The following is a 13,774-nucleotide window of genomic DNA, read 5'->3' on the forward strand; positions in this document are numbered from 1 at the left end:
TCATGCCCCATCAATCGTATCTCCGTCATCAGACCCATCGGCAAGCAGCGTGCCAGAAGATGGCAGCTTGCGACCGGCCCCGTATACCATCTCCATGAGTTTTGCCTTCTGTTTCTCCCTTACAGAGCGGAGATAATCGTACGTCCCCTCCAGGCCCTTGATCTGACCATCTATCACAGCTTCAACGGGACCAAGTGTTCGACCACCACTGCCCCCCGAGTCCACGGCGCCCGCGAAGCTAACGGAGTCGTTGCGCCTTACGAGAGGGCTAACGAGTTTCCGGCGCAGTGTTTCAAGGTTTACTTTCAATGTCAAAAGACGCCCGCGATGATCCATGAGGAGGTGCTTGTTTGCGACGGTGCGGCTACGGACATTCGCTAATAGCCGCTTGTTCTTCTCATACTTTCTCACCACCGCGGCATCTGGCCCGAGGACACGGGTCCAGAGAGAACTGAGCATTTCACCCTCGGCGCGCTCCTGCGCATCGGACTCGCGGACAACTGTGCGCTGAAGATTGAGGAACTGCCGATCGATGGACTCAAATAGCGCAAATAGCGCCGTTGAGTGCGTCAACTCGCTGTTTATTGATTCTTCAAGGACGGAAAGAAACTCTGTGAAGGTGCGCGTGAGTGTCGCGCGAGTGCGCTGGGCTGAAGTTTGCCCAAATATGGCAGTCACAATAGTGCCAAACGTCGTTGGGGTTGTGGTGAGCTCAGTGGTGCCATCGCCGCTTGACCTTGCGACTCTTTCGAGTGTGCCGAGTCGCGATAGGAGGTCTTGCACATTATCCAAGACGATAGACGGTAAACTACTAGGCGGTTGCGACGATAAGGTCTCTAGCTCGCGCTTGGCCCAATCCATGACCAGGAGGATCGAGTCGACGTCCGAGTCGACGTTGGCAAAGAAGCGCGTCAACTCTAATGAGAGCGACTTGAGCGACTCCGACAACTCGTCGAGTTGGCGTACAATGATGGGTGCGCTGGTCATATTTGTCCCGCGCACCGACTCGCTGAGGTCCCAGACGGCCACACCGGTCTCTTGTAACGTTCCGATCTGCTGCACGCCATTCTCGGAGTAGTATATAAGCGGTTCGAATGAGCGCGCAAAGCCTGACAGCTTCACTAGGTCTGGGATTGCCGACGGCATGCTCGGCATGAACAGCGTGCGCAAGAACGCGATGGACACCAGGGCTATGAAGACGGACAGGGTGGTGTTGGACTTGGAGCTAGTGATGTAATCGACCTTGGATCGCAAGTAAGTAAAGAATGCGACAAACGGTTCTCGATGTTGAACTTCGGCGCGTACAGCGAACCTGATATCTTTGATAGAGATTCAGGCGTTAGTATATCCCGCGCCAGCAAGCTGGACAGGGTCGTCAAACCGCGGAAGACCTACAATTACTTATGTTATTATCGGGCTTGAAGTCCACAGTCTCAACGTCAGATATGATGGGTCGCATAGGCATCCGCACTGGACTGGGCGACCGGCCCTTCAATGGTGAATCTGTCTCTGGAGGTAACGGCACCTTGGCGGCGACGATAGCGTCCACAGTTTCGGTGGAAAGGGCGCGGCGGCTTGCCATGGGAGCCTCTGGCGCATCTTCATACTGCGGACTGGCTTCCCGCGACTGCGTTGGACTAACTCCCACGGTTGGTCTCAGCCCGAACCGCTCGTGGTCAATCTTGCGCGTGTAGGGCTGGTGTCTATACCACCCACTATTTGGGACATCATCATACCTTCTTCCAAAGCCGGGCGGAGACCAGCGTTCATCAACGGGTGTCGTGTCCTCCTCTTCGCAATCCGATTCCTCTGACCTAAAACCCGAGTGTTGTGATGGGAGACCGAATATCGGTGAACGGTGGCGATTGCTTGTATTCTCAAAGTCCTCGAGCGATGCATCCATTGATGGATGGTCATCGAAAAAGTTATCTAGCTCGTCCACCATGATGGACGGCGTCGCGCGCACGAGATCCTGAAGTTGTACGGCCACTCTCGATGCTATGGTTCCCCAGACGTCTTCAATAAACCGCCGGATATGGTGGTTCAAGAAGGGAGGGGGAGGATGTTCGCAAGGGCGCTAACGTATAGATTGCTGGACTAGCAAATGGAGGTGGGGGAGGTGCAGAAGAGTCGAGTCCGCCAGGACAAAGCAGCGGGGAAGCGATAAGGAGAAAGAACACAATAGCAGGCTTGATAGAAGCAGCTGCAAAGACAACGCAGGTGTTGAAGAATAATGCGACTGGCGGGAGAGACCTTGATTGATGCCTGAGGACTAGCAAGCAGGGCTGACAAGTCACGGCGCACGAATACCGGAAGGGAGAGGAGTTACAACGATTTGCATTGAACGGTATATAGATAGAAACTGGGAATCCTTCTCATCGGAAGTGTTTCAAGACTGTAGACCACGTTAGTGGTGCAGGAAAGGCACCGATACTTCCAGCCTGGATGCCTATGTTTCATCCGATGTCCCAAGGTAAGGATAATCAACGAGGTCCAGGAAAACGAGATGCTTGCTAGCCCCTCGCATGCGCCCTGAATCGGTATTCTTCTGTCTTGCTTGACTTTGCCTCGACCGGGTTCAGCAGTCGAGGTGCTGGGGAATTTATGAGGGGGCGCAGGAGAGGGAGGCTGGGCCAATAACGCGATGCACGAGCGGTCATGTGCTGGCCTCAACCTCTCCAAGTCCATCGAGCCGGTCTGCTCCGGGTGCTGTCGATGGCTTTCGAGGTCCCCAACTATGTCAGATGCACGAATCAAACGTCTCGAGGTGGTCTTAGGCCGTTTCCTGGAGTCGGCAGGAGTCATGCCTTGGGAACTCCTTTCATCCCAGGCTTCCTAGCCAATCATCCCATCATGCTACTATGGCATTCTTGGAGTAGATCGTCAAGCGCAAGGCATATTATTGGGCAGCAAGAAAGACCCAAAGAAGTAAAGTTGTTGTCGTCAGTTTGAAGGTTGCACCTTTGTCTGAGGTCTGCGGTCTGTAGATCAAAAGTATGCAAACCGATAAGCCGTCTTATCATGAGGGTCTTCAGCAGAGTCCAGAGAACAGCTCGGCCTGACTCGTCTGCTGGTCACCCCAGCTAGTTTGGTCACGTGACCTAACTTTATAGCTTACCCAAGCTTACCTTTAAATTTTACTTATAACTTTGGTTATAATTTAAATATAATAGCTACTAATATAAAGCCTTATATATATTACTTTTTAAGTAATATAAATATTAATAATTTTATTAAAACTTTATATTAAACTTTTTTTTAACTTTTTTTTACTTTTTTTTACCTTTTTTATTAATAACACTTCCGCCTATTATATTAACTATTAAATTAATAATAAGAATTACTTAAAAACTACTTTATAACCTATTTTTATAGCTAATTTAAGCCTAGGCTATTTTTAAAAAATACATGTAAATTTTAAATAATAAAGTGGTTTTTTTAAAGTTAAAGCTAAAGGTAAGTAAGGCTATTATTATTAAAAAGTAAAAGCTAAAAGTATTTTTAAATTACTTTTTAATTTTTACTTTTTAACTTTTTTTAACCTTACATGCATCCTTAGAAAGTACTTTAAAATTAATTATTTATAAAATAATAAAATAACCTACCTTTTTTTAAGAAAGCTTTACTACCGGGTTAAAGGCTGCCTTAATAAAATAAGTTTTTTTAAATATTTATAAAAAGTACTTTTTAACTAGTTTAAATAAAATTTAATATTACTAATAGCCTTTATAGCTATTATGCTAGTAAGTATTTTATTATTTACCTTTTTACCTAGGTTTTTAAAAATAAAAAGGACGTTAGGGGCCGCCTAAAGGTTAGTAAAATTAAAAAGGTTAAGGGTAAGTTTAGTTATTACTTATAAAAAGTACTTTTTAACTAGTTTTATAAATTTTTATTAATTTATTATTAATAATTAAAAGGCGTGCTAGGTTATAAAGCTAGTTATTTTATTTTAGCTTTTATTTAAGTAAAATAAAAATATAAATAAGCTATATTTTTTTATTAAAAATACTTTTTAACTAGTTTTAGTATAACCCTATTATTATAAAAAAAATAATAAAAAAAAAGGGCTATAAAATTTTTTATAATATTTATAAGTTAAAAAAGGTGCTAGCTAGTAAGTTTTCCTACTTTATTAACTTTAAAAAGTACTTTTTAACTAGTTTTAAAATACTACTTATAAAAGTAAATTAAGGATTATAATTACTTTAAGCTTTTTAAAAAGCTTAATACTACTAGCCAGGATAATAAAAATAAAAAAAAAAAGTAAAAAAAAAAAAAAAGGCTATTAATACTACTACTATAAAAACTACTTTTTAAATAGTTTTTTTTATACCCCCTTTTATTTTTTTTTTTAATTTAATAGGGCGCCTACGGGTATATTTTATATTTTTTACCTTTTTTTTAGCAAGGTACATATAGCGTTAACTACTTTAAAAGTAATTTTTTAGTTTCTAGTTTTTTTTTATATATAATAAGCTATAATTAAATACCCTAAACTATAATAAACTTTATTTTTTTATAATTAAGTTTAAACTAGCTTTAATAGCTCCTAAATTAGTTTTATTTTTAGGTATAGGCTTGTTAAAAACTAGTTATTTTTAAAAAAAGTAAAAAAGTAACTATTATTTTTTTAAATTTAAAGTACTTTTAATTAGGGCTAAACTAGTTTAGTTTAAGGTTATAAAAAAAATTAATAAAAGTAAGATTTAAATTAAGCATATAACTTACTATATAAAATACCCTTGGATTATTAGGCTTAATTACTTTAAAAATACTTTTAGTATTACTAAGTGGCTAAAAAATTTTAAAAAATTTATTTACTTATTTTTAATTAAAAACTTATTTTTAAATTTTTATTATTATATTATGCTTGCTAGGCTAAAAAATATATTTTAAGCTTACTTATTTTTTACTTATTTTATATATTTTACTTAATAAAAGTAGTTTATTAGCAGCCTAAAATAATTTATTTTTTATATGCATGTTATACTAAAGGTCTTGGTTAATAAATATATATATTCCTGTAATATTTATACTTTAACTAGCTAGTATATTAAAACTTAATTATTATAGTATAAAATTATATTAATATGCTATTAAAGCCAAGCAAATAATAAAATTTTATTTTTAAATAAGTAACTAAAGTACTTTTAAAAATATTTAAACTAATTTAAAACTAGTTTTAATTACTAAAATTATTAACCTTTTTTTTAATATATTTAATAACTTTGGTAAATATAGCAGGCCCCTTAATTATTTTATTATAAAAATATTATTTTAACTAGGCTAGCTTTTTAAGATTAATTTTAATTTGACCCCTAACTCTTAATCTTTGGCCCTTTATATAAGTGGTAATAAAAAAGTCTTAAAAAATATTAAAAAATTTAAAATAATTAGTAAGTACTTAAAAACTAGTTTTCTAGTAAACTTATAATATTAATATATATTTTTAAATAGGCGTAGTAGTAGAAGCACTAAAATAATATTAGTATTAAAAAAATCTAGCCCTAGGGTAAAGCAGGCTTTATTAACTTATATAATATATTAATAGGTAAGTATAGTAAAATTAGCCCTAAAAAATTATTAATACTAAAGTAGTTCTCCCCGTAAGTAAAGTAGTTTTTAGGGTATATTAAAATATATAAAGCATGTTATTTACAGGGTGTGGCTAAAGTTATACTAAAGTATTATTAATATAAAACTAGTTTTTATATAAAATAAAGTATTTTACTTTTTTATATAGTGTAATTAAGACTAAAAGCCCCTAGCATGTATAAATTTAAAAAAACTTAACTTAAATAAGATTTTATTAAAACTATTTTTTATTTTTTATAACTTTTCCCACTTTATTATATTAAAAGCCTTGCATTTTTGGCATATTAAAAAGGTTAAAAATAGTTTTAAAGTAGTTTTAAAGTAGTTTTAATATATATATAATTTTTTTATATATACTTAAAATATTATTTATACATGTTATTTATGCGGTATTTATGCTAAGTTTTATAAAAAACTTTTATATAATATTAATTTATATTACGCTAATTAAGCTACCGGGAGCTGCCTTAAAATTAATAATTAAAAATAATTTTTATAATAAATAAAGTAGTTTTAATTTTATAATTATATTAAGTAGTAACTTTTAAGTGCTTAAAAAGTAAGACTTATAATAGCTTTGCTTAATAGTATTAATATTTTCCTAGATTTACTTATAATAATTAGGCAGAATTTAAAAACAGGCTTAGTTAAAACTAGTAGTAATAATTAAATAAGCTTTATATTTAGCCTAATTATAAATAAAGGTATTTTTATATATTAATTAAAGTTAGAACTAGTTCCAAAGTACTTTAAAAAATAAAAAAACATACTTTAAAGTAGTTTATAAAAATTAAAATAATTTTTTAAAGTTTTAGTAATAAGCAAGCTTTTTATATAATAACTAATAAATATATAATGCTCCTCCCAAGGGCAAAGCTTTTAAATAATTTAAAAAAAGTAAATATAATATATAATAAAAATATTTTTTAATTATTATATTTAAATATAACTATAAAAATCTTTTTCCTAAAGGTATTAGCCTAATTTTAAAACTAGTTTAGCCTAAGGTAAAAGTAGTTTTATATAAAGCTTACTAGCCATTTACTTTGTATATATATTTACTATAATACCCTTAATATTAATATTATAAAAATAAAAAAACTAGCTAAAAAACCCCTGCATGGAAGTAATAAGGCTAAAAACCTTTTTAAAAAGTAAAAAATATTTATTTATAGTTTTAATATTAATAAAAACATATAATAATATAAAAACTAAAAGTAATTAGTAACTAGTTCTAAAAAAAAGGCAGGATATAGGTAAGTAAAGTACTTAAAAAATACTTTTTAACTTACTTTTATTATGCTTTAGCAGGAATATAATAAAAATAATTTTATTAAAGGCACCCTTAACATGCTTATAAAATATATTAACTTTAAAAAAGTTTAGCAAGGCTAAAAGCTTAATTTATTTATTAAATATATAAATAACTATAATAATATTTTTATAGGTAACAAGCCTTTAGTAATAATACTTTTTAAGTAATTAGTAACTAGTTTTTAGGGTATAAAATAGGCTAAATATTTTAAAATCTAGCTTAATTAAAAGCTAGAACTATATACTAGCTATTTCCCAGCCTTTAAAATAAAATAAAGCCCTTTTTTTTATAATAATAGTAAAAAAATAATCTTAATTTACAAAGCTATTATAAATTTAAAATAATATTTAGCTATTATATTATTAATAAAAGTCCTAAAGGGCTAAACTTTTTAAAAATTAATTTAAAAGTAATTTAGTATTAAATAAAACTACTTATAAAGTAGTTTACATACCTATTATAAGGTTAGGATCTTGCATCTTATAAATAAGCTTAATAACCTTATTAAAAATAGCTTTTAAAGGTTAATTTAGTAAAAAGGGAAAATAAATATACACACCTTAAAAAACTACTATAATAAAAAAATATCCTAACTAGTTTAAAAAAATAAAAATATTAAATATAACCTTATACTTAATTTTTTTAAGTTTTTTTTTTTTTTATAGGTGGCTTTGGCCTAAATAAAGTAGTTAATAAGTAATTTTAAGGTTTTAAAAAAAATACTTGTAAAACTAGTTTTATTTTTAAAAAACTAGTTTTAATCCTATATACCACACTTTTTTTTTAACTAGTAATAAGCTTAACTATATTATATTTTTTAAAATTAGCTAGGGCTAAAGCCTTAAAGTAAGCTTAAAATAGCTTAATATTAATATTTTAAGCCTGGTTAAATAAGCTAAATATAAAATACTTATTAGGATTATATTAATTATTATATAAGCATGTTATATAATAATAATATATACTAAAAATATTTTAAAATAATTAAAAACTAGTTTATATTTTAAAATTAGGGCTACTTACTAATATAGCATGCTTTTATAAAATAAGTTTATAAGTAAAAATTACTTGTGGGCATGCCTTTCCACCTTTAAAATATTTTTAAGTTACTTAAAAAAGGCTAAACAGGCTTAATTAATAAAATAGTTTTAAAATAATAAAACTAGTTTTAATTTATTTATATATAGCTTTAATTTTTAAAAAAGCTTTACCTACTATAATCTTCCTGCGCTTATTATATATTTTATTTAAAAAATTTTTTTTAACCTTTTAATAAGTAATATTTTATAATTTTAAATTTAAATACTTATAAACCTTAACCCTAAAGTAATTAAAGTAAAATTTACTATATATTTATTTAAGAAACTAGTTAAAAATCTACCTTGTATTTTTAACTTTTACCTTATAATATATAAATTAAAGTAATTAATAATTAATTTTTAAAAAATATAAACTTATTTATATTACATATTTTTTCTTGGGACTATGCGCCTGTTATTTTATTTATATAAATAATATATATATAATTATTAAGATTAGTAGCAGGATACTCTAGTAGGTAGTTAATAAATTAAAAATAATAAGCTAAAATAAGGTATATCCAGCTAGTAATTACTAGTATTAATATTAATAGCTTTTAAAAAAGTAATTAAAAAGTACTTTAAAAGTAGTTAATAATTTTTATACCTTATTACTAGGATTAGCTTCCTGGGCTTAATTACACTTTTTGTCACACCCACGGGTGCCAAGCCCCGATAAGATAAGGAAACCAATAAGATAAGAGTCATGGTGACGTTAACCTAACACGTAGTAATAATATTACCACTATTTTAATAATATATTTAAGGCTAACACCCTAGTAAAGGATAATTAACTAAAAGTTAGTTTTTATATATTTTAGGCCTTAAGATTTAATATTAATCCCCTATTAAATAGCCTTTTAGTACTTTGTTTTATACTTGGTTAGCCTACTTAAGGTTTTTATAATTTTAACTCTTTTACCTATTAACCACTTATAAAACATGTACTATGCCGCTAGTATACTCACACCTTATTTTTAAATAGGACTATCCTAATAATTTTAAAAAAGAACCCTTTAATACTTAATAATCTCCTATTATTAAGACTATTAAAAGTACTACTATAAAAAATTATTAAAATACTTATAAAACACCAGTAACCTAATAATTATAAAATATAAAAAAATATATTAAGTATTTAAAAAATTAATTAGCTAAACATGACGCACCTTTAAAATAATATTAATATTAGGATAATTTACCAGAGAATCATGGTAGGATTAAAAATAAAAATATATTTAAGTATAATTTTAATTTTAGCCTGCAGTAATATTTTAACTAGCTTAGTACTTTAAAATTAAACTTTAAAAAAGCACCTAAAAAATATAGATTAAATTAATAGTAAATTTTAAAAGCTTTAATTATAATAAAATTAGTATGCAAAAGTAACTAAATTTAACATGCTAATAAATTAAAGGGTATAAATAAGGAATATTAAAAATCTTCTTAGGAATACTTTAAAAAATAAATAGCTATAATCCTAAGAAGTTTAATAACTAGTTTACTAGATATTATAGTTAAACTAGAGTTAGCTTGTTAAAAAAAAAACTAAGATTCTAGGAATTTTACTAATTATTTAGCCATGTTAAAATAATATTTTTTAAGAAATAATAAAAAAATATGGATTTAACGCTATTTTAGCAAGCTTTTACCTTTACTTTAAAATAAAATTTATAATCTTAATAATATAAAACTTTTTAATACTAGAAAACACCTAGTTTAACTTGCCTTATAGTATTAATTTTATATATTATATTTATAACCTTGCATTACCTTATATTATAATAAATAATTAAAACCCGCTAAATAAAAAAAAAATACTATTAATTTAAAAGGGAATTAACGCGGATTCACCCGTGGTAGGGAAACCTAAAAAAAAAGTTATTTTATAGGACAAACTTTTAAAAAAAGTTATAATAAAATACCTGCGGGACAAGCTCCTGGCATAATAAAACCCTTTTAAAATTATACTAAAATAGTATTAAACTAGGATTAGTTAAAATTAACTTTTATAACATGTTTTAAGTGCGGGAAACCTGGTTATATTACACCTAACTATATAAAACTATTATAAAACCTTAATTTTTAACTGGTAAATTTTAATTAGACTACCAAAGTTTATAAAATAGTAGTTAAAAACCCTTAAAATAAAGAATATTATAAGAAAAAGCAAGATAATTAGCAAGAAGGTAAGTATATAAATTAAAATAAAAGTAAAATATATAAAAAAAAAATAAAAAAAAGCTAGAGTAAAGTCTTATGCCCTAGCTTAATATTTAAAAATAAAAATAGGTAAGTATTTTTAAATAAAAATAATAGTAAAAGCTCCGCGGGATAAAATTAAAACTAGGGCAGATTTAAATATTAAAGTAAAGGTAAATATAGTAAGTATAAAATTTATTAAGCATGCTTATTTAAATTAGGTAAAACTTTCTTATTTTATTTTAAAGGGATATAGCGGTTAGCAAGATAATTTAAAGGGAGTATAAAAAGTACCTATTAAAGTTACTAATTTTAGGGGTATTATAAAAATATTTAAATAGCCTTATATGGGAATTAAGTAAACTAAAGTTAAATACCTAATTATTTTTTTTATTATAACTATTTAAGCCATGTACATTTATATAATAATAAATTAATAATAGTTTAATAATAAAGTAGTAAAATACTAAATTTTTAAATAATATAAGTTTATAAAGGCTTGCAGGAATTAAGCTTATATATTTATTATTATTTTTTTACTTAAAAAAGTTTATAATAGCGGTAAGTTAAATTAAATAAATAATTTACTACCTAAACTTAATATATTTTAAAATATATTTTTCTCACACGGCATAAAAATAATATTTTTAAAGTTAGTACCTATGCATGGTATTATAATAATAAATAGCTAGTTACCTTTTTATAGGCTAATCTATCCTTTTTTACCTGCTAAATTAGCCATGTTATGCTAGTATATTAATAAAAATATTTAATATAATTATATTAAACCTTTTAAAAGTCCTGCYAGAGTACCTATTTTTTTTATACCTAAGAAAAATAAAGGCTTATAATTATATGTTAATTATTAAGGGTTAAATAAAATAATAATTAAAAATTAATACCCTTTACCTTTTATTTTAAAAATTTTTAACTAAATCTCAGGAGCAACCCGCTATACCAAAGTTAATTTAAAAAATGCCTATTATTATATCTAGGTTTGTGAAAAAGACTAATAAAAAATAGCTTTTTAATATTAATATAGTTACTATAAGTATATTATTATGCCTTTTGGTTTAACTAATACTCCTACCACTTTTTAAAGTTATATTTATTTTATAGTTTATAATATTTTAGATTAAATTTATATTATTTACCTTAATAATATTTTATTTTTTTTTATTAACCCTAAGTAATATATTAAGCATGTTAAACAAGTTTTTAAATAGTTACGCAAGGCTAAATTATTTACTAATTTAAAAAAATATACCTTTTTTAAGAAAGAGGTAAAATTCCTAGGTTTTATGGTTAATTAAAATAATATTAAAATAAACCTAAAATAAATAACTACCATAACCTTATAAGAAGAACCTTATTTTTATAAAGCCTTATAATCCTTTTTAGGTTTTATTAATTTTTATTATTATTTTATTCATAATTTTGCACGAATTGCCTTGCTATTAACTAGTTTAATAAAGGGAATATAATATAGGAAGAAAATTAGGCCCCTGTAATTTTAAGAGCGTGAAAAGCTAGTATTTTAATTTTTTTTTAATGCCTTTATAAAAGCCCCCTTATTATATTATTTTAACCCTATACAAAAAAAATAATTAAAAGTGGATGCTAGTAACACGGGAATAACTAAAATATATTTTTAACTAAATAATACAGGAAAATATTATCTAGTTATATTTTAATCTTATAAATTTATTAAAGTAAAAATTAATTAGTTAATCCTAAATAAGGAACTATTTGCCATTATTTAGTTATTTTATTATTAAAGGTAATACCTTAAAGGTTCCCCTTATAAAATAATAGTATGGTTAAATTATATAAATCTTTATTTCTTTATGCAGCAGCGAAAGTATAGCAAAAAGTAAATAAAATAATATATAAATCTAGTAGTATATAACTTTAAAATTTTATATTATTTAGGCAAGTATAACCCTATAAATGCCTTATTTAAAAGGTATAAAAGCAAGACTAAAACAGTCTTAAAAAAAGATTTTTTAGCACTTATTAAAAAAAAAATAGTACAAGGTATTAAAGCATAAATAATTACTTGCCTAAACTTAATACAAAGTTTTTATAAAAAAGAGCTTAATCTAAATAAAGAACAAGATGTTTAAGTCTAAAATATTAAGTGTAATAAATACTTTAATATTTTTAGGAAATTCTCTTGTTTTTAAAATAAAATAAAGTTAAATTTTAATTTTAAAAACCATAATACTATAAATATATAGTCCAACCTTAAAAAAAATCAGGTTTTAGCCTAGTGTTAAGTCTAAAATACTATATTAATTAAAAATATTTACTTTAATTATATATTAAATTATTTAATAAAGTTACTCTTAGTATTATAATTTATGGATAATTAGACTTAGGAGCAAATTAAAGCCTTAAAAGTAAAAAATTAGGCTAAAAAAGCTAAAAAATTAAGTCTTAAAAACTAGTTAATTATAAAAAGCAATTTACTAGCTTTTTAAAATTAAATTTATGTTTTACTAAATTAAAAGCTTAAAACTATAATTATTTAAGTATATTATAATAATCCTTTAGCAGGATATTTTAGTTTACAAAGAACTAAATTTTTAGTAAAATAAAAGTTTTTTTAGCCAAAAATAAAAGCTATAATAAAAACTTTTACTTATTTATGCCCTACATGCTAATACACCATGGCGCCTTAACATTAACCCTACAAAAAACTATCTACCTTACCAAAACTAAATTACCCTTTTTTTAAAATTAGCATGGATTTTATTATTAGCCTATTACTTACTATATATTAAAAACAACATGTTAATACTATTTTTATAATAATAAATTATTATATAAAATAATATTAATTTATCCTTGTTTTAATATTAATCCAAGCCCATAAACTAGCCAAAGTTTTTTATTAAAATTAGACTTTAAATTATGGCTAGCTTAAAGGTATTATATTTAACCAAGATTCCCTTTTTACAAGCAAATATTAGGGAAAGCTATAGTTTTATTATAAAACTAAATTATATTTATTAACTGCTTTCCACCCGCAAACTAATAAATAAACTAAATAAATTAACTAGGTTTTAAAATAATACCTACACTATTTTACTATAAAAAATTACCATGCCTGGCCTATATTACTTAAAATAATATAATTTACCTATAATAATACTAGAAACACTATTATTAGGATATTACCCTTTTAGGCTATATATAACCAAGACCCGGAGATTATAGCATAGTTTAAGGTTAACCCTAAATAAATAAAGGTACTAGCTGCATTAGCTAGGATTAAAAAACTTAAAAAAATTTAAGCTAAATATAAAAAAGACTGGGAAAAAAACATAAAATATTATTAAACTTACTATAACAAAGGCTGGAAAAACATAAAGTTTAAGCTAAAATAACCTATTAAACTTAGTACTAAGAATTTAAATCTAAAAGTGCTAATAAAACTTAAGCCTAAGTTTATTAGTTTTTTTTAAGTACTAAATAAAATTAATTTTATAGTATATTAACTTTTACTCCCCAAGAAGTATTATTAAATATATAATATTTTTTATGTTTTATTACTTAAGCCTTGGCATGGTAAAAT

The 13,774-nt window shown here is 27.1% G+C and overlaps 1 protein-coding gene across 1 annotated transcript; it reads right to left on the reverse strand.

Moving 5' to 3' along the window:
• On the reverse strand, positions 1–1,903 carry DSM5745_02112 (uncharacterized protein; the record flags this gene model as incomplete). Its single annotated transcript, XM_026744128.1, has 2 exons — positions 1–1,319; positions 1,396–1,903. The coding sequence occupies 2 exons, from the start codon at positions 1,901–1,903 to the stop codon at positions 1–3; spliced, it is 1,827 nt and encodes a 608-aa protein (XP_026607291.1).
• Positions 1,904–13,774: the final 11,871 nt, after the last annotated feature.

This window comes from Aspergillus mulundensis (genome assembly GCF_003369625.1).
Source record: "Aspergillus mulundensis strain DSM 5745 chromosome Unknown scaffold_1, whole genome shotgun sequence".
NCBI lineage: Eukaryota > Fungi > Ascomycota > Eurotiomycetes > Eurotiales > Aspergillaceae > Aspergillus > Aspergillus mulundensis.